Here is a 24,462-nt window from a genome sequence, read left to right as displayed (position 1 = left end):
ATTTAGTTTATGTTTTTAAGTGTTTCGAACCAAGTTAAAACCAAAATTCGTCCAAAAGTGTGTTTAGAGTCCAAATCTGCCCAGTTTGTGTTTTTAGGCAGATTTGAGCGTTTTTAGCTTGTTTTGAGTTCTTTGAGTTTGTTTTGATTTCTTTGAGTCTAGTTTAGTGTTTTTAACTTTGTTTATTTGTTTTCAAGTTAGTTTAGAGGTTATTAGCATGCCCTCCTAATTTCCGGTCCAGAACGATCCCTACTTACATTCTTTACTACAATTGATACAAGAGGGTTTAATTTGTGTGTTAAGTTAAATTTCGTATCATAGCACTAGGTTTTTATTTTAAATTAGAATCCTTTGCAAGGACTAGTGTTCAAAAACCCCTAAATAAACTAAAGCAAAGAGCAGTAATTCCTGCTACTATAAATAAATTGTTTTAAATGAGTAAAGGTTAAAGATAATAATTGTTATTATAAGAAGGGCAACGGTGTCGTGCCATCACGTATTTATACTGCACTATTCATTTTAATAACAAAATTAATAAAAATAAGGGAAAAGTATTAGCTTACTATACTCCCTTTCTCTTTTCTAACAGTAGTCATGTAATATCCCACATCGACCAACGGAGAGGGGGTGATGTGCCTTATATGTACATGCCCACCTCCATAGAGCATGAGGCCTTTTGGGGACTCACTGGCTTTGGATTCCATCGAAACTCCAAAGTTAAGCGAGTTCGAGTAAGAGCATTCTCAAGATAGGTGACCCACTGGGAAGTTCTTGTCTAAGTTCCCAGAAACAAAACCGTGAGGGCATGGCCCAAAGCGGACAATATCGTGCTACTGCGGAGCCGAGACTGGGATGTGACAAGTCATGTATCAAAGAGTAATGTCTGCGAATTATAGGGATAATGAACAACATCAATGAAGAAAGCGTTTTGCATATGTGACACATCCCGACCTAAATCAGGGCGTGTTGGCTACGTGAGAGTGACGTAACCATGTGCACAGTGCGGAAGCGAAATTGATATAGAGAAATATGAGTAAATAAAAACCAACTACTAGCAGTAATGGATAAGATAAGTGCTAGTGCGAGATTAAGTGTGAAATACACAATCAGAGCATAAATAGCCTAAGTGCAGTCCGACTGGACAAGTATTAATTATATAACGCCTAAAGGTGATCCTACATTTATGATGTTCTGTCAGAACCACTGCCGAAATCCCCATGAGCCACCAAGCACTTCTACCTAAAACTTGGAGGGGCGCAAAACAGAAAGTGTGAGTGGGCAAAAACAAAGGTTTTCAAAATCATTTCATTTCTCAAAAGTTCTAACCCTCGCCGTAAAACCTGTATAATTTCCCAGAAAATATAATATATGCTATATCAGAAATCATGCTCAGGATGGAAATCCATAGAAATATATCATGCCAAAGTATCTTAATAAAATGTTATAAGTAATCTAGTTAAAATATATCAATGCTAGATACCATATCAGCCGGATCCACCTAACTTAACCTGCATGGCTGAGTCTATAGCTCATAATCAATCTTAACCATATCAAATCCTGCACACAAGTCGGAATCACCTAAAGTGGTATGTACGACAAGACTAGGTGTAAAATAAATATACTCTAGTGCTACGATCACATGAAGACTATGCGAATGATCACGGGTCACCTACAAGTCAGAACCACCTATAATGGTCTGTAAGACAAGCCTATGCACCTAACTTGGATCCAAGGTGAGCATATGGTGCGAAAGGTGAACATCACATGAAGGAATGTGCCCTAACTCTAGGCGAGAGCACTAACACCGAGATGCAGGTTTATGAGCTCTCAATACATCATATTATATCTTGCATAACTGAAGCAATCTCATATCTTTAATTTATGAACTTACCTGGCACTTACTTGTGCGTCCGCAACACCAATCATAAATATATACAACTACTAACGCATAAATAAAAATAGGCAGATATTTTTCATCGCATTCCAAAACGTACAATCATTCAATTTCATTTTCTAGGAAAAAATCTCAAGTATATAGGTATATACGGAAAACCAAAAGCCCACTCACTGATATGTCAAAGGGTCGTAGCCCCCAAGCCTCGATTGATGGCACTCATCCTCAGGATAGGTCCACCTATATACGAAATAACTAAATAAACATTATTAAAGCATATAACCAAACTAGCTAATAACTTCTCATACAATGCTCAAATGGGGTGTTTGAATATATCAACGTGATCTACTCAACACCACAAACATCCTCATATTTTTAGCAAAATTTTCCAACCACCCACACCCTGGCTAAGGCACGACCAGACGTGCCCCCACGTGCGGCCAAACCCTAACTGAGCCTAACGGCCATTGGGAATATTCCGTTAAAACCTTAATAAAAGTTGATGGCGTTAGAATATTCCGTCAGACTTGATAGAATTTTCTCCTTCGTCTTCCTTGGTTCGCCGGAGACCGTTGCCGGAAACTGGGAAAAAGTTTAAACCTTCATATCTTCTTCATTTTTCAACCAAAATTCAAGAATTTTATACCACAATGAAGCTTACAACGAGTAGAACAAAACCTTACCAATTTTAAGCTCTAAAATCCACGAAATCTTACTGGAAAAAGCACGATAATCTGGCCACCTCTGCAACTCGTCGAACCCGAGCTTCCCGACATCCAAATCACTCCAAAGTTACTCCTCGAGCTTCGTGAAGATGTTTTAAGGCTTCATATGACCTTAAAACTCGCTGAAAATTCAACAATTACGATCACATGAACAGTGCTCAAAATCTTGGATTTCTGGGTTCTCGAGTTTTCGAAGGATTCACGTTCTAAAAATGGTATGGGTGTGTTCCTGAGCTCACAAGGAACATGAAGATGGCTTCCAAAACCTCGATCCATGATTAGTGAGCTAGGTTCGAAGGTTGACCATACGTATTATACGGATAATGGAAGAAAATCGAGATGGAGAGAGAGATAGATGGTCAATATGATTGGTTGGTGTGTGTGTGTGGTCCAGGTTTGGCCAACCAAACTAAAAATAAATAAAACTTAAGTTCCAAATCTTTAGTAAAGGAAATAATTGGTCAAAATATTAAGCTCAAACCACACCACTATATAATGTACTCGACGTCCAAGGGTAATTTAGACATTTCACACCCACAAAGAATATCTTTCGGGATGGGCTGTGACAATATGAGGTTAGGAAGTTGGAGTTTAAAAGTCGTTAACATGGCTGTCAACTTCTGTGAATTTTGTATCTATAGCAGTATTTCTAAGACTTTGATTAAGTTAATCGGTGGATCTTTCTGGGATTTTGTACGTTATGAGAGAGTGTCTACGTCCTCAGAACAGCAATAGTACTTTCTTTCATTATCTGAACTAATAGAAGTACAAAAATAACTATCAATATTTTTCTCTGCTCTATCTTCTGCCTTTTCTCTATTTTCTTTTTCACTTCTTCTGTTTCTTCTCTTAAGTTTTTTATCATACTTGCATGCTATTTGTATGGAGCACTTAACATGCAAAAGTCTACAACACCAAATATTGCATGCTAAAATCCTACACACCTAAATAATAAAGGACTGTTAACTAAAATGGTCTATGAAATTTGTATAACTCCTCACTTTGGTCCTTGAGATTCTAAATCAATAAATTTAGTCGCTAAGTTTGTCCACAATCAATTATTTTGGTCATTTTGTGAAAAATATCCATCAAATAAGGGTAATATGACAAAAATATCCTCAATTTTTGTCAAATCATTTTGGTTTATTGTTTATTAAATTAAGAGTAATTTTATTATTTTGATCCTTATTTAACATAATTTTTCATCCAATGACTATCATAGCGCGACATGTGTTAACATCGAAAGCCAATCACAATATGACACGTGTCAATGTCAGATCAAGGCTAGAAACTCTCTTCTATAAAAGGAGAAACTCTCTTCTATAAAAGGAGATCATTCTCCCAAAATATTTCCTAATCATTCACTTGTATCCACTAAAGGAGAGCTTGAACCTATGTACTTATGTAAACCCTTCACAATTAATGAGAACTCCTCTACACTGTGGACGTAGCCAATCTGGGTGAACCACGTACATCTTGTGTTTGCTTTCCTGTCTCTATCCTTTTACATACTTATCCACACTAATGACCGGAGCAATCTAGCGAAGGTCACAAACTTAATACTTTCTGTTGTACTAAAGTCCTCACTGATTTTGTGCATCAACAATCCTTAAGTCCTTACATTTTTGCATTGGTAATGGATGAGTTAACAGGACATATTCAAGATGTTATTCCTTGGTGTATGCTTTTCGCAGACGATATAGGGTTGATAGATGAAACTCAGGAAGGGGTAAATGCGAAGCTTAACCTTTGGAGAGAAGTGTTGGAATCTAAAGGTCTTCGCCTAAGCCGATCAAAGACATAATATATGGAATACAAGCGGGATGGATGAAGTGGAAGAGTGCATCCGGCGTGTTGTGTAACTGTCGTATGCCACTGAAGCTCAAGGGAAAATTTTATAGGACGGCAATAAGGTCGGCGATGCTGTATGGCACAGAATGTTGGGCGGGGAAGCATCAACACGTACACAAAATGGGTGTAGCGAAGATGAGGATGTTTCGTTGGAGGTGTTGGCTCACGAGAAAGGATAAGATTAAGAATGAGTGGGTTGGATATGTGCAAAGAAGGCCTACTGACGCTCCAGTTCGAAGATGTGACTACGGGACAGAGGTTCAGGGCCGAAAGGGTAGAGGAAGACCTAGGAAAACTTTGGAAGAGATCCTAAGAAAAGACTTAGAGTACTTAGATCTAACGGAGGACATGACACAAAACCGAGCGCAATGGCGTTCTAGGATTCACATAGCCGACCCCACTTAGTAGGAAAATGCTTTGTTGTTGTTGTTGATCATTATTTAACCTAATTTTTCACCCAAGAACTAAAATGATTGATGATAGATAATCTCAAGGGCCACTTATATTGATTTTAAATATCAAGAACCAAAGTAAGGAGTTATGCTGTCACATCCTGGCCCGGACCTCCACTACATCCCGGGCTCGACTCTGTCGTAGTACGATATTGTCTGCTTTGGGCCCCAAGCACGCCCTCACTGTTTTGTTTCTGAGAACTCACATGAGAACTTCCCAGTGGGTCACACATCATGGGATTGCTCTCACGCGAACTCGCTTAACTTCGAAGTTCTGATGGAACCCCAAACCAGTGAGCTCCCAAAAGACCTCGTGCTAGGTAGAAATGAGAATATACATATAAGGCATAGATGATCTACTTCCCCGGACGATGTGGGATGTTACAATCCACCCCCTTTAGGGGCCTGACGTCCTCGTTGGCACACTTTCGGCCAGGGATTAGCTCTGATACCATTCTATCACATCCCGGCCCGGGCCCCCACGACATCTTGGGCTCGACTCTGCCGTAGCATGATATTGTTTGCTTTGGGTCTCGAGCACGTCCTCACGGTTTTGTTTCTAGGAACTCACACGAGAACTTCCCAGTGGGTCACCCATCATGGAATTGCTCTCACACGAACTCGCTTAACTTCGAAGTTTCGATGGAACCCAAAGCCAATGAGCTCCCAAAATGCCTTATGCTAGGTAGAGATGAGAATATATATAGAAGGCATAGAAGATCTACTCTCCTAGATGATGTGGGATGTTACATATGCAAATCTCAAAAATCATTTTAATTAAAAAACCAATAATAACTACCAAACTTCTAGTATTTAAGCTTACAAATTTGAATTTCATTCTTCCATTGTTAACGTGTCCCTTCACACCCACTTTACAACACTATTCACAAGAAAACCATTTTATTTTATTTTCTCAAGTAAATTAATGGACGTCCTCGTTTGGTTGTTGATAATCTGATATCTTCATTCGCACTACTGAGTCCTTGCCACGTGTGTCTTCCAAAACTTAGTGAGATAACAAACAATCATCGAATCAAACGGTAGAGGATCCTCTTCTGAGCTCAGGATGGGATCCTCCTTCCCACGAAATCCGGGACATTCAAATTTAATACAACGGTTCCAAACAGAAGATTTTCTAAATGTTATAATAATTACAACCGTTGGATTAAATTTGAACGGCCTGAATTTTGTGGTCAGGAGGATTCCATCATGAGCTCAAGAGAGGATCCTCTTCCGAATCAAACAATCAAAGGGCTGTAAGCTGCACGGGATAAAACTGTGCCTGTGAGGAACGTTACCACCTCGCACGTAAGGTTATCTATCATTTACAAACTGATAATCCTTAATCCTAACTGGTGCGAAATTAGTTCGAAATAATAGGCAACAAATAATCCTGTCAAGTGACACATTTGCCCCCATTCTAATTCCTCTAAAAGACTAAAATGCGCACCTCTGTGGGTAAAATGGTAAATTAAAATAGATGTAACAAATCGTTTGGAAATTCGAACAACTGTGGATGCTGTAGAAAAGAACGGTGATCGTCAGCTAATCCAATTCAATAAATTGAAATTAAAATTGTGGATTAAATTTGGAAAATCAGGTATTTATACACAGTCACTGGGAACCGCCATTTTACATCATCATATTCGGAGAGCTCATCTCGTTCTGTAAGTCTCTCCCTCCATCTCTCTCCTTTTCTGTAAGCCTTATCCGTAAATTTTGGTTTTTTTTTTTGGATAAATTTTTTGTTAATTTGTGTTCTTGATAAGTTGTAATTTTGGTTTTTGATTATTTTTTCCCAGTTTTTTCTTTTTCTTTTTGTGGAGGCTGGTGATAATTTTGGATGTGGTAATTAGTAAAAGTTAGTGGTGATTAAGCTTTGGTTAATTTGAAGTTTGAACCTTTCTGCTTTGATGATTGAATATTTTGATGGAAACCCATTTTTTATGTGGTAATTTTGATGATGGGTAATTGGTAATCTCGTAAAATTGAAGTTCTGTTTGGCTCTGTGTTGCTGTAATTGTAATGCTCATGAAAAGTGTGTAAATTCATTTAATGGTCGTGATCACTGGTCACTGATAGCTGAGCTCTCCACAGAGTGCTTCTCTTGTTGCTGTATGCTTTTTGGTGTCTGTGAGAGAGAGAGGTATCACTTGAATCCGATGACGGGTTTTCACTAGAATACACTTGTGATTATGTGTGCTTATTTGGACTTTGATGGATGTGATCAATTTTGTTATATGGCAGGGGTGTATTTACATGAGACGCTGAAAATGAAGGCTGGCAGGATTTTGTTGCTTCTTCTTTGTTTGAATGAGGTTACATTTGGAGTGGTAACGAATCTTCCTCTACCTACAATATTTCCATATACATACAATACACCGATACATATGTTGTTTAAAGATTAATTCCAACTAAATTTTGATTTTCTTTTCTTATTGTCAATGGTTTTGTATTGAACACAGATTGCTGATTCGCCAACATGCCCTGCATCAGATCTTGGAAGTGGGTGCAGTGGTTCTGATGAATGGGAAGGGGAATTTTTCCCTGGCATTCCCAAAATTAAGTATGAGGTAAAGGCTTATGAAACACCACTCTTATCTTGATAGACCTTTTCAATTTTCTATTGTCTAATTCCTAGTAGGATTCTAGAATATTTTCCTCCTACCATATTACTCTTGGCATTCTTAAGATTACCAATTTTTTCAGTTAATTTGATTTGGAAGATCGATTGCTTTTGAATATCTTTATTATTTCTGTATTGCCAAAATTTAAGAATTTTTTGTTCTTATTGATTGAGCATAGATTGAGGCAAGAGACACGGGTTTCGGACAACCAATTCGGGTTCATGCTAGGGCGCTCAACCATGGAGGCAATCTATCTCTTACAAAGATTGATGGAAAGATATAGAGAGGGGAAAAAGGATTTACACATGGTCTTTATAGATTTGGAAAAAGCATATGATAGGGTCCCAAAAGACATTCTTTGGAGGATTTTAGAGAAGAAATGAGTACGAGTAGCATATATCCAAGATATAAAGGATATGTATGAAGGAGCAAAGACTGCCGTAAGAACTCATGAAGGACAAACCGAAAGCTTCCCCATAACTGTAGGATTACATCAAGACTCATCCTTAAGTCCTTACCTTTTTGCGTTAGTAATGGATGAGTTAATAGGACATATTCAAGATGATATTCTTTGGTGTATGCTTTTCACAGACGATATAGTGTTGATAGATGAAACTCAAGAAGGGGTAAATGTGAAGCTTAACCTTTGGAGAGAAGTGTTGGAATCTAAAGGTCTTCGCCTAAGCCGATCAAAGACAGAATATATGGAGTGCAATTTCAGTGCAAATGGAGGCCAAAATGAGTTAGGGGTGAGGATCGGAGATCAGGAAATACCAAAGAGCGACTGCTTTCGCTACCTAGGATCTATCTTGCAAAAGAATGGAGAATTAGATGGAGATCTTAACCATAGAATACAAGCTGGATGGATGAAGTGGAAGAGTGCATCCGGCGTGTTGTGTGATCGCCGTATGCCACTGAAGCTCAAGGGAAAATTTTATAGGACGGCAATAAGGCCGGCGATGCTGTATGGCACAGAATGTTGGGCGGTGAAGCATCAACACGTACACAAAATGGGTGTAGCGGAGATGAGGATGCTTTGTTGGATGTGTGAGCACACGAGAAAGGATAAGATTAGGAATGAGGATATCCGAGGTAAAGTAGGAGTAGCCGAAATTGTAGGAAAGCTGAGAGAAAATCGGTTACGGTGGTTTGGACATGTGCAAAGAAGGCCTATTGATGCTCCGGTTTGAAGATGCGACTACAGGATAGAGGTTTAGGGCCGAAGGGGTAGAGGAAGACTTAGGAAAACTTTGGAAGAGACTCTAAGAAAAGACTTAGAGTACTTGGATCTAACGGAGGACATGACACAGGACCGAGCACAATGGCGTTCTAAGATTCATATAGCCGACCCCACTCAATGACTTGGATTTTTCAAGTCTCCAACCTAGAAGTTTTCCTCACTCGAGAAATTAAGGGAACACTACCTCAACCTACATGCTTCACTCACAAAGCTTCAACATACAAGCTTCAACAAAAGAAAAATTCAAAGAACTTAGTGAAGAAGGCTTTGGTGTATTTAACACAATACGTTGAAATGAAGCAAAACTTATTTATTGATATCTCCGACAAGTCACAAATATGTACATATACATAAGTCAAAATAAACAAACAAGAGAGGGTTTTCCCAAAGGTTGCTTAGGAGAAGTCTCAGCAATCGGTAGAGCCCAAGAAAGAGAAGGCACCGAAGGGCGATCACTCGGAGCCTCAGTACTGAACAGAACCCTAGAAGGAAGAGGCATCAAAGGTTGATCATTTGGAGCTTCATTATGCGGTACAGCCCCAGAAGACGAAGGCAATAAATGCCTTTGGAACAAACCTACAAACCTCTGATGATCAAGTAAAATCTGACCATCAGATTCCTTCATCTGGTCAAGCTTCCTCTTCATGTTTGTAGTATAGTCATGTGCGAGCATGTGCAACTGTTTATTCTCATGCTTGACCCCTCTAATCTCCTGCTTGAGACTCATCACTTCAGCCGCCAATGATTCAACTTGGCGGGTTCGAGCAAATAGGCGTTGGGCCATATTAGACACAGAACCTGCACACTGAACACTGAGAGCCAGAGAATCCTTAACAGCCAACTCATCAGACTGTTTGGAAAGAAGTCTGTTATCTTTGGGAGTGAGAAGGTTCCTGGCCACCACCGCAGCGGTTATATCATTCTTCATCACAGAATCCCCACGGTAAGAGGACCAGTAGGGGATAAGAAGGATGGGCACCATATGTTGTCTGGAGAAGGTGCGGTTGCCTCTTCACCAAGGTTCAAGTCAAAACGACGGTCGGAAGGGTCAGACATTTTCAAAGGTGTTGAAGAGAGAAGAGGTCGGACAAATCAAGATCTTAGAAGTGCAAGAAGGGAGCTTCTACTGGTGGAGATTCAAGTGTGCTTTGGAACTTAATGCCAGCCTCTATAAAAATCTGCACTCGACGGAGCTTCAGAAATCGAAGAGGCGTCTGCTCAGAAATCGAAGAGGAGTTTGCTTTCTCAAAAGCTGAGCTGCTCAGAGACCACGAGGGCCGATCTCAGAGATCGAAGAGGCATTTGCTTTCTCAAAAGCTAGGCTACTCAAAGACCACGAGGGCCGATCTCAAAAATCGAAGAGGCGCTTGCGTTCTCAAAAGCTGGGTTGCTCAGAGACCACGAGGGCCGGTCTCAGAAATCGAAGAGGTACTTGCTTTCTCAGCCTTGTCAGCACCTGTCACATGCACACTCAGCTTTGCGGAAATTACGGGCAATCTGTCGAAGATTTCTGGTGAAGTAGAAAGCACGTGAATCTTACTGTTCACTCATTCACTTTCCACACGCAACATCAGCTCATGGGTACCACAGATAACTTTGCCAAAGATCTCTGACAAAGTTTAGACACGTGAAGCTTGCAGCTCCCACTACATCGCTATGACCAAGAAGGGTAAAAGAATAGCAAAGAAACAACACTAACAAAATTTAGATGCATAAATTTTGAAGGTCTAGCTACCATATTATTACCCACAAGGGTAAAGGAACAGCATCACTGCTGGATAATTGGAAAGTCCCTGTGTCTCAACCTCTGTGCTCCGTGGCAAGGTAGACTAGCAAAAATGTCGAACCTTTACTCACATTCGAGAAAACACTCCCAACAAGATTGCTTGCTCCAAAATCGAAGAAGCACCGCCCTCCGAATCTCGAGAGCCAGACTCCCAACAGGATTACTTTCTCAAAAATCGAAGAGACATTGCTCTCCGAATTTCAAGAGTCAGACTCCCAGTAGGATTGCTTTCTCAAAAATTGAAGAGGCACCATTCTCCGAATCTCGAGAGCCAGATCCCCGACAGGATCGCTTGTTCGAAAACCGAAGAGGCATCGCTTTCTCAACTTTGAGAGCCAGATCTCCTTGGATAAAGCTTGTTTGTAATCTTCACACGCAACATTAGCTTTCCAGATACCACAGACTACTTTTTCAAAGTGCTCTGACAGAGTTAAAACACGTGAAGCTGACAGCTCCCACTACAATGCTATGACCAAGAAGGGTAAATGAATAACATTACTACTTGTTGTTAGGGAGACTCCTACATATGTCAACCTCCATCCTCAACGGACAGGCAGACCTGCAAAAATGCTTAACCCTTCCTCATATCTAAGAGGGTACTCCCAACGAAGCCTCTCGAAATACTCAACTTTTTTTCCCCCCGATAATACCTCTGCAAACAAGCTACACCAGAGCAAGAATATCTCATATCATCAGGGTTAAAAGCAAGAGTATCCCATATTATGCTTTTTCCCTGTCTTTTCCTTTGGCCTTGTTCTTACCTGCAAGTTAAGGAGAAAGAGAGCAATCAGTCAGCACTTGGAATCAAGCTTCCAGTCAGGAACTGACTGCCTGGAACCCCTTACCTAATTACTTACCTGGCATTGCTCTCGAGTACTCATCTTCAACATCTTATGCTTCCAGAGAAGATACCACATCTGCCTGAGGAACAGATAGGGCAAGTGAGAAGGATACAAGGAAGCATGTGGAGACAAGCGTAACAGAATACGTGCCGATACTTCCACTACTTTGTCAACAACAAAAGTATCCCATATCAGCAGGGTCGAACGTACTTTAGATTTGATGGACTTGTTTTGACCCTCAAATTCTTCAGTTGGCCTTATACTCTGGAGGGAACCAGAAAACTCTCCAGCCCAGTTCAAGAATAAGCCTATGGAAAGTTACTTCTTCAAAAGCAAAAGTATCTCATATCATCTCTTCTCATTTTCTTCTCTTTATCCTTCATGCTGCATGTAAGATAAGGAGAATGAGAACAGTCAGCCGAAACTCGAAATCAAACTTCTGATCTGGGACTGATTGCTTGGAGCTCTGATTGCTTACCTTGTCTGTCACCTCTTTCAGCAGATCCCCTAGCTCGGCGACTTGGGGGACTCCTACTACATGGTTTGTATCGCGCTTGACCAAGCCTGAAACTACAAGTAAGCTTCAAGTGAAATTGATACATTACCTTGTGCATCTCCACCAGTTAAAGATACCACCCCTGGATGGAGGAAGAGTACTTCCAGAGAAGATATCACATCTACCTATAAGATAGATAAGGCAAGTGAAGACGATACCACACTTCGGTACTTGGAAGTTTCGTGATTACTCAGCGGCTTGGATCTTGCAAGTCCCCAACCGAGGAGCTTCCCTCACTCGGGAACTTAGGGGAGCATTGTTTTTACCATACTTGACCAATCCCGAAACTACCGAGCACCGGTCAACGTTATACCGTCAAGGACCCAGAAGAGTTTCCCTTCAACAAAGAGGCCAATCACAAAGTGACACGTGTCGACATTAGAAGCCAATCATAGCGCGACACGTGTCAACATCGGAAGCCAATCACAACACGACACGTGTCAATGTCAGAACAAGGCTAGAAACTCTCTTCTATAAAAGGAGATCATTCTTCCAAAATATTTCCTAATGCCATTTGTACTAAATCATTCACTCGTACCCACTAAAGGAGAGCTTGAACCTATGTACTTGTGTAAACCCTTCACAATTAATGAGAACTCCTCTACTCCGTGGACGTAGCTAATCTGGGTGAACCACGTACATCTTGTGTTTGCTCTCCTGTCTCTATCCTTTTACATACTTATCCACACTAATGACCGGAGCAATCTAGCGAAGGTCGCAAACTTAATACTTTCTGTTGTACCAAAGTCCTCACTGATTTTGTGCATCAACAATCCTTGAGTCCTTACCTTTTTGCATTGGTAATGGATGAGTTAACAGTACATATTTAAGATGTTATTCCTTGGTGTATGCTTTTCGCAGACGATATAGGGTTGATAGATGAAACTCAGGAAGGGGTAAATGCGTAGCTTAACCTTTGGAGAGAAGTGTTGGAATCTAAAGGTCTTCACCTAAGCCGATCAAAGACAGAATATATGGAATACAAGGGGGATGGATGAAGTGGAAGAGTGCATCCGGCGTGTTGTGTGACCGTCGTATGCCACTGAATCTCAAGGGAAAATTTTATAGGACGGCAATAAGGTCGGCGATGCTGTATGGCACAGAATGTTGGGCGGTGAAGCATCAACACGTACACAAAATGGGTGTAGCGAAGATGAGGATGCTTCGTTGGAGGTGTGGGCTCACGAGAAAGGATAAGATTAGGAATGAGTGGGTTGGACATGTGCAAAGAAGGCCTACTGATGCTCCAGTTCGAAGATGTGACTACGGGACAGAGGTTCAGGGCCGAAGGGGTAGAGGAAGACCTAGGAAAACTTTGGAAGAGACCCTAAGAAAGACTTAGAGTACTTGGATCTAACGGAGGACATGACACAAAACCGAGCGCAATGGCGTTCTAGGATTCACATAGCCGACCCCACTTAGTGGGAAAAGGCTCTGTTGTTGTTGTTGTTATTGATTGAAGTAAGATTTCTTTACAGAAATCTTCTTTTTGGATCATCTTTGCCGAAATATATAACCTCATATTGTCCTTCTTTCAGGGCCCCTCTACCAAGAACCCCCTTGCATTCAAGTGGTATAATGCGGACGAGGAGATTCTTGGGAAAAAAATGAAGGTTGGTTCTTCTGTTTAATAAAATTTGAATTATGAAGCAGTTAATGGTTTGTGACTGAAGTTTCTTCATAACCATAGGAGTGGATGAGGTTTAGTGTTGCATTTTGGCACACATTCCGTGGAACAGGAGGTGACCCATTTGGTGCACCTACAAAGAATTGGCCATGGGAGGATGGAACTAATTCTGTGGCTATGGCAAAGCGAAGAAGTGAGATTTTGACTGTTACTTTTATCCTTTGCATTTGTGATTGATGATTATTGAGCTAACGTAATACATATTCTTGAATAAATGACGATGCAGTGAGAGCCAACTTTCAGTTCATAAATAAGCTTGGAGTTGATAGGTGGTGTTTCCATGACAGGGATATAGCTCCCGATGGCAAAACCTTGGAGGTGATACACTTTCTAGTTTACTTATATAACTGTTTTAAATGTGAAAAAAGCAAATTAGGAGATAGGAAATTGCATTGCTCTCTCAAGGAAAGTACAAGATCTTATGAACTTGGAAATTGTTCATTGACCTTGTTTTGCCTGTTGCAGGAATCTAATAAAAACTTGGATGAAGTGGTGGCCCTTGCTAAGGAGCTTCAGGTACTTCTGCATACAGCAGCACGGAATGATATGATAAAATGACATAATACATGAAGGCAATTATTTTCATGCAAATTAAAGTTCAGTTACATTGGTTTCAAGATGTGACATATGCAGTCATACTTAATTCTCCCACTGCAATTTAGGCATGGCTCATCGGTTATCTGACAATTCTTTTTTGGTCACTTTACTCTGGAAAAAGAGACCAATCAATCATACGCAGCCTCCAAAACCCCATGCTAGTCAATGTTTTCTGATATATTCCTAACAAGGTCAATTGGAAAATGTAAATACTAAAATGTCCAAGTATTTATGAAATCACATTAAATTCTTTCGTATGCCCTGTAGGGAACCAAAATTCGACCTTTATGGGGCACAGCTCAGCTGTTTTTGCATCCTCGTTACATGCATGGTGGTGCTACCAGGTAATCTTTGGAACAAATAATTAATATACTCTTTCTCTTTGTGTGGACTAATACTCAAAATGCTTTACAGCCCCGAAGTAGGTGTGTATGCATATGCTGCTGCTCAAGTTAAGAAAGCCATTGAGGTTGGTGTTGGTGCAAGTAATCTCAAATTAATAATCCTAATTGTTTGCATTTATTTATATTCATAGTGTATGTAATTCTTTACACGTTCTGCAGGTTACACATTATTTAGGGGGTGAAAATTATGTTTTCTGGGGTGGCCGTGAGGGTTACCAGAGTCTCTTGAATACTGACATGGGAAGAGAGCTTGATCATCTGGTGAGTTCCATTTGCAGTTATTCCAAAATAAGCTTCCTTTCAGTGATACATTTCAATTTCTCATTTTCTTTTTCCTTTTCTGTCGTGTATAAACCCTCCTTTAGCAACTGTAGTTCAAACCTACCAAGGAATACACTGTATTTATGCTACCATATCACTGTAGTGGTATAACCTGTCTGTCGGTTTCATAATGAGACCTTCGTTATTACTTAGCATGATCTTTTGTATGTATATTCACAGGCAAGGTTTCTTGAAGCTGCTGTTGCCTACAAGAAGAAAATTGGATTCAATGGTATACTTGCACTAAATTTATACTAAAGCTTTATACCAGATACTGTTATAACCTCAACTTCTACTTTTATACCAGAGTGACTAGTTTCTCAACATTTCTTTTCAATCTTTATTTGTTATTCTTTTGGTATCCACTACTTTGCTCAGGCGAGCGTATGTTTTTCTTTCCTTTCTGTGCCATTCAGGGACATTGTTGATTGAACCCAAGCCTCAAGAACCTACCAAACACCAGTATGCTACTTGCTTGATTATTAGTAATTTAATATGGTTTTCACACATCTGTTTTCTCATGATTTTGTTAGGTATGACTGGGATGCTGCAACATCAGCAAATTTCCTGCGAAAGTATGGCCTCATAGGTGAATTTTACACATACCCTCTATATTCACGAGTCACTTGACTTTGTTACTATTAGTTTTTGGTTAAGCTCCAAAGTTGGCTATATGAATGAGACGAGTTGTGAAATTTTATACAATACAATAAGTGTTTTTATATTTGGTTTTTGCATTCATGGTGACATGTCATTTTGTAGTCCATTTATTTGAATTCTTTACGTAAAAGTTTTGCTCAATAGTGTGCTAGCCTTCTTTCAATTGAACTGGAAGAGCAGAGATATTGAGAACTATTTTTCAATCATATATAGTTTTCTTACTTTAAAGGAGTTATACTTAACAGCGTCATCCCATTTCTTTTGTAGGAGAATTTAAGCTTAACATTGAGTGCAATCATGTAGAGGTCGCACTTGGTGCGATGGCAAGTGCCTTCGCCCATGAGCGGTAGGTCTCGGGTTCGAGACTTGGGAGCAGCCTCTCCATAAAATGGGGGTAAGGCTAGTCGACATTCACCTCTCCCAGACCCTGCGTAAAGCAGGAGCCTTGTGCACTGGGTACGACCTTTTTATTGAGTGCAATCATGCCACACTATCTGGTCACAGGTAAATCACAGCTTGTGCCTTAAGTTCTTCATAAGCAAACGTTCACGTTATATTTCTCCCTCGAGTTGTGTGAGCACATCAGAAAATTTGAAATCCTTCGCCAAATCTGTAATTCTTGTGTACTTTGCAGTTGCTATCATGAGCTTGAAACTGCAAGACTCAATGGTCTACTAGGAAACGTTGATGCAAACACTGGAGATCCTCAGACTGGTAGGATTATTGTAATACTTCAAATCTTTTTGTAACCGAAACTATATGTGAATGAAAGTTGTAATACGGTGATTTTGTCACTGTCGCAGGCTGGGATACAGATCAGTTTCTCACAGATATTGCAGAGGCGACTCTGGTTATGCACAGTGTAGTAAAGAATGTATGTCACAAATGACATCAATTTCGGCTTCTTGTTTTAAGTTTTAAAAATTTGTGATTGGTCGGGCATCCAATTTCATGAGCTTATCTATATCTGTTCTCTCTTTATCTCAGGGAGGAATAGCACCAGGAGGATTCAACTTTGATGCAAAATTGTCAGTTCCTTATATTGACTTTCCATTTTATTGTGAATGCATATATTGTGATATTTTTATGCAAATAATGCTAGGGAGACCAAATTTTTAAACCAAATTCGCAAACCAAGTAATAATCCAATCATCAACCACCACACCATTTGGTTTAAAAATTTGGTCTCCCTAGCATTATCCTTTTTATGCTGGTAGATTAGTTTTCTTATATTGTTTCTTTTTTCCTTCTTATTAAACAATATTTAGACGGAGGGAAAGCACAGATGTTGAGGATTTGTTCATTGCTCATATCAGCGGAATGGATACCCTGGCCCGTGGCCTCCGTAATGTTGCGAAGCTGATTGAGGTAGTGCACCGCGCTTGACTTCCTCTTTCTCAATGAATTATGATTTTGGTTTTCTGCTTGCTAATCATGATACCATGTCTCTTCATTTTTGAATTACAAAGGATGGTTCTCTGCCTGAGCTTGTTCGCAAACGATATGAAAGTTTCGATACAGAAATTGGGGCACTTATAGAGGTAACCACTTTCGAACACTATGTCTAGTTTTGTAGGTTTAAATGGCCTAGATGGCTAATGCATGGTAATGCACCTTCAACAGGCCGGTAAGGCTGATTTTGAGTATCTTGAGAAGAAGGCCATAGGATGGGGTGAACCGAGAGTTCCTTCTTCCAAGCAGGTAATACTTGGCTTAGAAACATTCATTTGAGCTCCTAGCATCAAATATCCAAACAATCATAGAAAATTTGCTTCAATACTGGCACTGCAGATGCATGTATAATAGAAATAATCGAAACAAAAGAGTTGACGCCTTCGGATATATATTAAGAAATATGTCTAAAATCATATTGCTCTTATTATGTCTGTATCATGATCTCTGCATTCTGGGTGACCATACATATTTCTAAAACCAGCGATGAAAATCTAAATAGGCGATGGAAGATCTGAGAAGTGTGAAAAAGATAAAAGAAAAAAAAATGTCTAAAATGAAATTGCTCTTATTATGTCTGCTGTCTCCTGAAGTTGTCTCAGTATTTCAGCTTCCTTGAGAAACGATAGAGAAAAAAAATAAAATTCATTTTTGGACGAATAAAAGGATTCGTAGCACATGTAAAGCTTGCTACTAGTTATGAGGAGAACATGAAAATCTGGATGATAACATACTCTCGGTGCAATCCTAGTAATTCATTATTTTTGTTTAAGATACGTTGTAATATCAGGTTGTGGGGTTTGTTTCAGGAACTTGCGGAGATGCTTTTCCAGTCGGTATTGTAAGCATGCAAAGTAGGATAACGAGTTTTTCGTTTGGTAGAAATAATTGATGTAGTAATATTTACCAATAAAGGACAGTGTTTCCTTTGTTCTTGGAGAGTATACAAGTACCCAGTTGATCTAGATTCTTCTAACCATGTAGAGTTACATATTACCTATATGGGATGGTCTGGAATGCTTATCCTACCTAGTCTACGACAGCGTTTACGCAGCTTTTGAGCCATGATTTGGTATATTGCTGTTGAGGTTTCCTTTTTAAATTTGAACAATATATGTAGTGCATGAAATGGAGCATGATTTGCCTTTCAAATTTCAATTCAGGGGCAAATGTATGCAGTTTGATATTCTTAGCTAGCACATGCCTAAAGCCCTTAAGAAATTTCATGGTATTAGAGCAGGTTGCCTCACGTGTGAAGTCTAACGGTCACACTCATTCCACGTCACTCTTTTGTGTTGTTCACGTGTTAGGCTTGAAAATTCGCCACACGTGAGGTGGCGTGTTAAGAATGAACCTCACATTGATGAGAAGAGGGACATTGCATGTGTTTATAAGTAGTTGAGCTACTCTTCATATTGTCTATTTATTTTATGATGAAATCTCAACTTTCTTCAATACGGTTGATTTAAGAATCGGTCGTTCCCAAACTCCTAGGTCTTATTGTTGCTTTCCTTAAAAGAAACTCCAAAATCTTGTAAGAAGCTAAACAAAACCTGAAGTCATTCATCCACTCACTTATAGTATTTTCTTGAAATATTATTTTGCCTACTTGTTTTGGCCAGAATAATTTCATAACTGTTTTGGATGATAAATTATAAACACAATTAGTTTTGGTCTCTTACACGTTCATGTTTAATAATGTATGTTGTTTCCGTTTAATCTACTCAATTTGATGACTATAAATACGTAGTTGTGTGAGAAACTAAAAAATGCATGTGAAAATCATCCCTCTTTTGAATTTGCCATACTTTTTGCAAGAAAGATGATTGATGAAGGACATGAAATTAAATCATTAATGGTGTCCCTTATGACATGAAATCAAACTTTATAAAGAATAATGATCAAGAACTTATATTGAAGATATAGGACAAGCATGTCAAACTAGGACCTCAAATCAAACCTTACTATACGCTAAAAAAACATAACTACTCAACAATAACAAATTCATAGAAATAGAATATAATTCCTCAACATAGAGGACCTATATACAACCAAGAAGGACAGTAATGCTCACATAAGGTCCTCACTGTGAAAACCTGTGAGGATCTCTTTTATATAAGTCATTAGATTAATCTAACGATAGCTAGGTTCATTACTTTTTTGGGGAAGAGGTGGTCTTAGTCTCACAATGAGTTAGTAATATTGTGGTTCAAACTCACATTTGATGAGAATCGACCTAAGACCTTACTTACAAGTGAAGAAAAATACCATTAGACCGTAGTACGAAGTGACTTATTACTTTAAATACTCCATGTTACACCTAAACAAAATATCAATTGATTAAAAAAAAATTAAAAAAAAAGAAGAAGATAAAAACAGAGGAGGAGGTTTCACATATCCCTCCATCTACAAAGCCCAGTCGTCTTCGTCGTGTATCTCAACAAAATACAATTTGAATGAACCAGAGCAGAGAAGGCCAACAATCCAATTACATAAAACCTAATAACTTTACAAACCAATTCCACAAATTCCAGCCAATCCAATTCCACAAAGTCAACAATTTTCAAATCCGTGTAATCCAATTCCACAAGATTGAGATTGGGGATTCCTGGGTTTTGGAAATTGCTTCAACAATTCAAGAATTCAAATTTTCGGACGAAGACGATGGAAAATCCCAATCGGCCCTTATTTTTAGTAGGCGAAAAAAAGAAAGAAAAAGAATAAGAAAAACTGAGGTGGAGAAAGGATTGTTGAGTGGAAGGGATCGACGTCCATTTTTGTTAATTGGTTCCGTGCCGACAATTTGTTTAGGTACAACACGGTTTATTATAGATAATAAGCTTAGCTACCGTTAGATTAATCTAACATCTCAAATGAAAGAGGTCGTCGCATATTCTCAAAATCGTCGGTAAAAACAATGTATCAGTACCCCTAGCAAACAAAGTGTCCCTTAAATGAGAACTTTATACATACATATGTTATGCATAGAGGAAGCTATAGTTACATATGAGGTGGGACAGGTGCAGTACTATTGCCTTTGCTTCTCAACCGCTCAGTTCAGTTGTGTTTTATCCCTCTCAAAACAAGTTAATAAACATCACCACAAGAAGCACACAGAGAGAGAGAGAGAGAGAGAGAGAGAGAGATAGAGAAACAAGATGCAGCAGCTCAAACTACCACTGCAACTATGCTTAACAACCTGCATAATACTACAGCTCCTGACTTGCTCAAACTCGAACCCAACACCGTCGCCATGGCCACTGCAATTCCATGCACTTCTATTCATGAACTTGACCACAACACACCTCCAGCTCAGCGACCTCTGGTACGACTGGCCGAGAGGTAGGAACGTCAACATATTTCAGAAGCAGCTGGGTGAGGTTTTGTACGACATAGAGTGGAACAACGGCACATCATTTTACTACTCCGTCGGTGACAACGGAAGTTGTGAGGTTATGGAGTTTGAAGTCGGCATTCCAAGGCCCGATTTTCTTGACGGAGCTGAGTATCTTGGGACGGAAGTCACTGATGGGTTTCTATGCAATGTGTGGGAGAAGGTAGATTTTATTTGGTACTATGAGGATGTTTACACTAAGAGGCCAGTTCGTTGGGATTTTTATGATGGTATGTATGCCCTTCTTCTTAATTCCCTAGCAATTATATTTTGGGAGTTCGAAATCAACGGTTATATCGATTAAATTGCTTTAACTTTTGAAAAAAAAATATTTTATCTTGTTTGACAGTTTGATTTGTTATGTTATTAGACTGTTAGTATGAAGTATTGATTTTAATGCAACTTTTTAGATTACAAATTAACTAACCTGACTCAAATAAATAGTCATCAATATGTTTTTTTTTTTTTTTTTTTTGGATAGAATAGTCATCAATATGTTACTGCTGATGATTTGTATGATTATTTTGTAGGAATATCTTCTCAGGTAATGACATTTGAGGTTGGTGCAGTGTTACCAGATACAGTCACTCAAGCACCTGCATACTGCTTCAACCAAGACAAAGATGCATAGACCTTAGACAGTAAATTACGAGGTGGGCATCAAGTTGCCCGAGCCACGGTTTGGTTCGGTTTGGATCCGGCTTTAATTTTTGTAAATCATTATATATAGAGGAAAATGCTAGGAATGTCAAATTTTTAGATTATTTTTTGTAGTTCATATAATGTGGTGGTTCATGGTTGGAGTATTCCTTCTTTAGGTCATTAAAAAGGGAGTCCAATCATCAACGGGCACATCACGTGGTCTACAAAAAATAATTTAAAATTTTGGTCTCTCTAGTATCTCGCTATATAAATGTGTGTGTTTATTTGTATATTTTTATACTTTATGTGTAGATCGGTAAACGTGTAGTCCATGCATTGGCTAATAATTAGATAAGAATGTTAAATAAAGTTATGTAACTTTGGATTGTAACTACTTTGAAGTCTGAAGGTATCAAATGTATTATATTTGATATCTTGCTCTTACTACTAGAAGCTCTTCCTATTTTCTTATGGGAGATACAAGAGTGAAACAATCAATGAGGTTAGATTTTAATTTTAATTTTTGTGAAATTGGTAAATTCATTGCTAGGGCTAACGCCAATTGAGTACAAGGAAAGTCGAAAACACGTGGCTAACAGAGAGCATAACATAATACAGACAACAACTGGATTCTTGAAGGGATAAAAAGACCTAGGGCTGGTTTGGTATTGCTGTGCTTTGAAAAAACTGCTTCTGCTGTTATGTGAGAATAAGCGGCCGTGAAATAAAGCTGTAGAGTGTTTGGTAAACTTTTTTGTAAAAATGCTTTTGAAAAAAAAGGCAGTATTATAGTGTTTGTTAAACTTTTATGTAAAACAGATGTGAAAAAAGCTGGTTTTTCAAAGCTGGGTTTTGTAGCTTCTTGTTTTTGGCTTTTTTCACCCAAAACTGTAAAAAAAAGATGAAGTTGAATGTTTATCAAACACAAAAAAGCTCACAGCTTTTTTTTATACTAGCTTTTTTCAGAATCACCTTAGTACCAAACCAGGCCCTAGACACTACATTGAGTGCATAGCATCACCACTCAACAATCCAGGGGGACTAACTAGAAGGAGGACAAGGTAGACCGTGGTAGTTGAGAACATGCACCAAAGAAAATGGAGGTCTCATGACCCAAGTGCTAGCATCCATCTCTTGAAACGATCTCGATGTAACCATGTTTGTAGCCAAATTCGCTATTCTTGGAGCCTAAGATTAACGACAGGCTTGAAAGGACTCTCCCAGCTGAACAACCCTCGCAAGGGTCGGGAAAGCCTCCTAGCTGCCAAGGTGAATCGGGCCCGACAGAGAGGATATAACCTCCTTCGAATTTGATTCTGTTGATGCACAAAACTGGAGGTCTTGGAACAACGTAAATCCGACAGTGAATCTGCAAGTAATGTAAATAACACAAGATGTATCGTGGTTCACCCCAAGGTTTGGGCTACATCCACACTGATTATGTATTTATCTGAGAAGTGAGGGAGAGAGAGCTCTGAATAAGAGTGAGGGATTTGAGAGGGGTGAGAAGGCTTAGGAATTGGCCTCCCCTAATTGTGAGGGTGAGGGGTCCTTTTATAGAATAAGGACTCCTCACTTATTACATATTTGCCCCTTCCTTTATCACATAATTAGATTTAAGTCCATCGAGTATTTGTACGAGATCTAAATACGAGGCCCTAAATATGGTATAAACAGATTCAACCACTATATTAGGAAACCCTAGTTCCCGAGCCAAGAAACAACCCCTAGCCACTGCCAGTGCCTCCACAACCAACATCAAGGGTGCCAAAATTGGGCTTCGCCAAGTTGCAACAAACACCTAGAGTGATCGCTGATAACAATCCCCAAGAATCCTATCCTCGTTGTTGCACACCAATTATCATCTACATTAACTTGCCGAAAAGGAAGAGGAGGAGGGGTCCAAGTAGCATTAGGATGTTGGGGATAACACTGGGATAGGAAGGAACCTGAGCTCTAAGATTAGCAGCCTTAAAATGTTCCTTATCTACCAACAGGTAATAGAGTGAATAACCTGGTTTAGAGTGGGAGGTTTTTGAGCGAAAGTCGCAGCACAGAGAGCCTTCCAAAATTGCTAATAGGTAAAACCTATCACCAATAACACCCTACCTCTCTCCTCTTTGCTCTCCACCTGCATTGAAGCCATTGCTTGAAGCCAACCACTAAGGGAAGTAATTTGGGTTTTGGGAACCCGATAGTTAAGAGAGCCTCCAAACCAAATAGGCCCAACCTTTGGACAAACAAGAAGCATATGTTCCACAGACTCATCTTCCCTATTACAAATAGGACAGCTCATAGAGAAGGAGGAAAAACGCTTGAACATGGCCAACTTGGTAGCCAGTGCACCTTTAAGAGCCCTCTACCAAAAAGACTTAACCTTTGGTGGAACATGCATCTTCTATACCTCATTCTAACTGAACTCTCCCATTTGTCGAGGTATGGAGGAAGACCACGCAGTACTTGGCACCCCATGGGAACGTTTCCAATGGTACTCCGAGCGCACCGAGAACATGCCAGCATTAACCCAAGGCCAAATCAGGCAGTCACAACCTCGAGAAACACCAATGCAGGTTTCAAGGATTGCTAAGTAATCCGCTGAAATAATGCTTAGTCTGATTTGCTTCAAGTTCAATGAGAAGGATTGTTGGTAAATTAAGGAGTCCACTGTTTGGTTTTGGTTAAACTGAACACCTACTAAAGGGCTTGGTTGTCCCGTAGGAAGTGCGGGCAGCCATCGGTCCACCCAGAGTTTAATATTCTTCCCATTCATGACCTGTTAATGGGCTCCTCCCATAATGATATTATAGCCCTTAAGAAGGCTGGCCCAAGCCCAGGGCGAAATATGGGGGAAACATCAAGCCTTCAAAAATCACACTCGTAGGGCATTAAGCTCATAAATTGTCCTCCAACATTGTTTAGCCAGGAGCGCCAAGTTTAAATTCTTGAAAGACTAAAACCCCCAAACCCTTATCATTCTTCGGATAGCCCAACTTTTCCCACCCAACCCAATGAAATCTTGCGTTCGGCATTCTTCTAACCCCACCTAAAATGGGTAAGCATGAAGTTGAGATCTTTACAAATGGAAACCATGACCTTGAAGATATTCATCGGGTAAGTCAGAATTGCTTGGGCCATCGCTTTAATAAGAACTTCTTTGCCAACCGGGGCGAGAAGGTTCTGCTTCCATCCTTGAAGCTTTCCTAGAATCCGGCCCTTAACATATGCGAGTGCATGGCATTTAGACCTGCCTCAGTTTGAGGGAATTTCAAGATAAAGACCTGGGTCATTTACTTGTTATATACCTAGACCTGCCAACTCTGAACCCAGATCAC

General features: G+C 39.6%; 2 protein-coding genes across 4 annotated transcripts; both read left to right on the top strand.

Annotated features, from left to right (window-relative positions):
• The first annotated feature begins 6,449 nt into the window (after positions 1–6,449).
• Positions 6,450–18,159, top strand: LOC103425755 (xylose isomerase-like). Of its 3 annotated transcripts, XM_070810346.1 has the most exons (22): positions 6,450–6,589; positions 7,170–7,255; positions 7,388–7,495; positions 13,512–13,586; positions 13,664–13,793; positions 13,887–13,978; positions 14,126–14,176; positions 14,525–14,601; positions 14,672–14,726; positions 14,821–14,922; positions 15,163–15,214; positions 15,399–15,444; positions 15,516–15,571; positions 15,910–15,941; positions 16,118–16,146; positions 16,277–16,356; positions 16,446–16,516; positions 16,630–16,670; positions 16,911–17,010; positions 17,112–17,183; positions 17,266–17,343; positions 17,904–18,159. In XM_070810346.1, exons 2-22 carry the CDS (start codon positions 7,196–7,198, stop codon positions 17,937–17,939), a joined length of 1,443 nt encoding a protein of 480 aa, XP_070666447.1. In that variant the 5' UTR covers positions 6,450–6,589; positions 7,170–7,195; the 3' UTR covers positions 17,940–18,159. The 3 variants fall into 3 exon arrangements, with proteins under 3 accessions (XP_070666447.1, XP_070666446.1, XP_070666445.1); XM_070810344.1 differs by lacking the exons at positions 16,277–16,356; positions 16,446–16,516; positions 16,630–16,670; ... (2 more) ...; positions 17,266–17,343; positions 17,904–18,159 and adding an exon at positions 7,020–7,068 and having other exon boundaries at positions 6,574–6,589; positions 15,910–16,140; XM_070810345.1 differs by lacking the exons at positions 15,399–15,444; positions 16,118–16,146; positions 16,277–16,356; ... (4 more) ...; positions 17,266–17,343; positions 17,904–18,159 and having other exon boundaries at positions 15,910–16,048.
• A 1,430-nt stretch (positions 18,160–19,589) lies between these two features.
• Positions 19,590–21,563, top strand: LOC103416923 (uncharacterized protein At4g14100-like). The gene is made up of 2 exons (XM_008355127.4): positions 19,590–20,718; positions 21,019–21,563. The coding sequence occupies exons 1-2, from the start codon at positions 20,253–20,255 to the stop codon at positions 21,117–21,119; spliced, it is 567 nt and encodes a 188-aa protein (XP_008353349.1). The 5' UTR covers positions 19,590–20,252; the 3' UTR covers positions 21,120–21,563.
• The last annotated feature ends 2,899 nt before the right edge of the window (positions 21,564–24,462 follow it).

The sequence above is a fragment of the Malus domestica genome, chromosome 13 (genome assembly GCF_042453785.1).
Source record: "Malus domestica chromosome 13, GDT2T_hap1".
NCBI classification, from domain to species: domain Eukaryota; kingdom Viridiplantae; phylum Streptophyta; class Magnoliopsida; order Rosales; family Rosaceae; genus Malus; species Malus domestica.
This window is presented reverse-complemented; position numbering and strand designations above follow the sequence as displayed.

Bases quoted from the DNA above. Each gene is read 5' to 3' on its own strand.
- LOC103425755 (XM_070810346.1), top strand. From the start codon at position 7,196: ATGAAGGCTGGCAGGATTTTGTTGCTTCTTCTTTGTTTGAATGAGGTT. The intron at 14,923-15,162 runs GTGAGTTCCATT...GTATATTCACAG, and splicing joins GAAGAGAGCTTGATCATCTG to GCAAGGTTTCTTGAAGCTGC. The intron at 15,572-15,909 runs GTGAATTTTACA...TTTCTTTTGTAG, and splicing joins GCGAAAGTATGGCCTCATAG to GAGAATTTAAGCTTAACATT.
- LOC103416923 (XM_008355127.4), top strand. From the start codon at position 20,253: ATGCAGCAGCTCAAACTACCACTGCAACTATGCTTAACAACCTGCATA. The intron at 20,719-21,018 runs GTATGTATGCCC...ATTATTTTGTAG, and splicing joins TCGTTGGGATTTTTATGATG to GAATATCTTCTCAGGTAATG.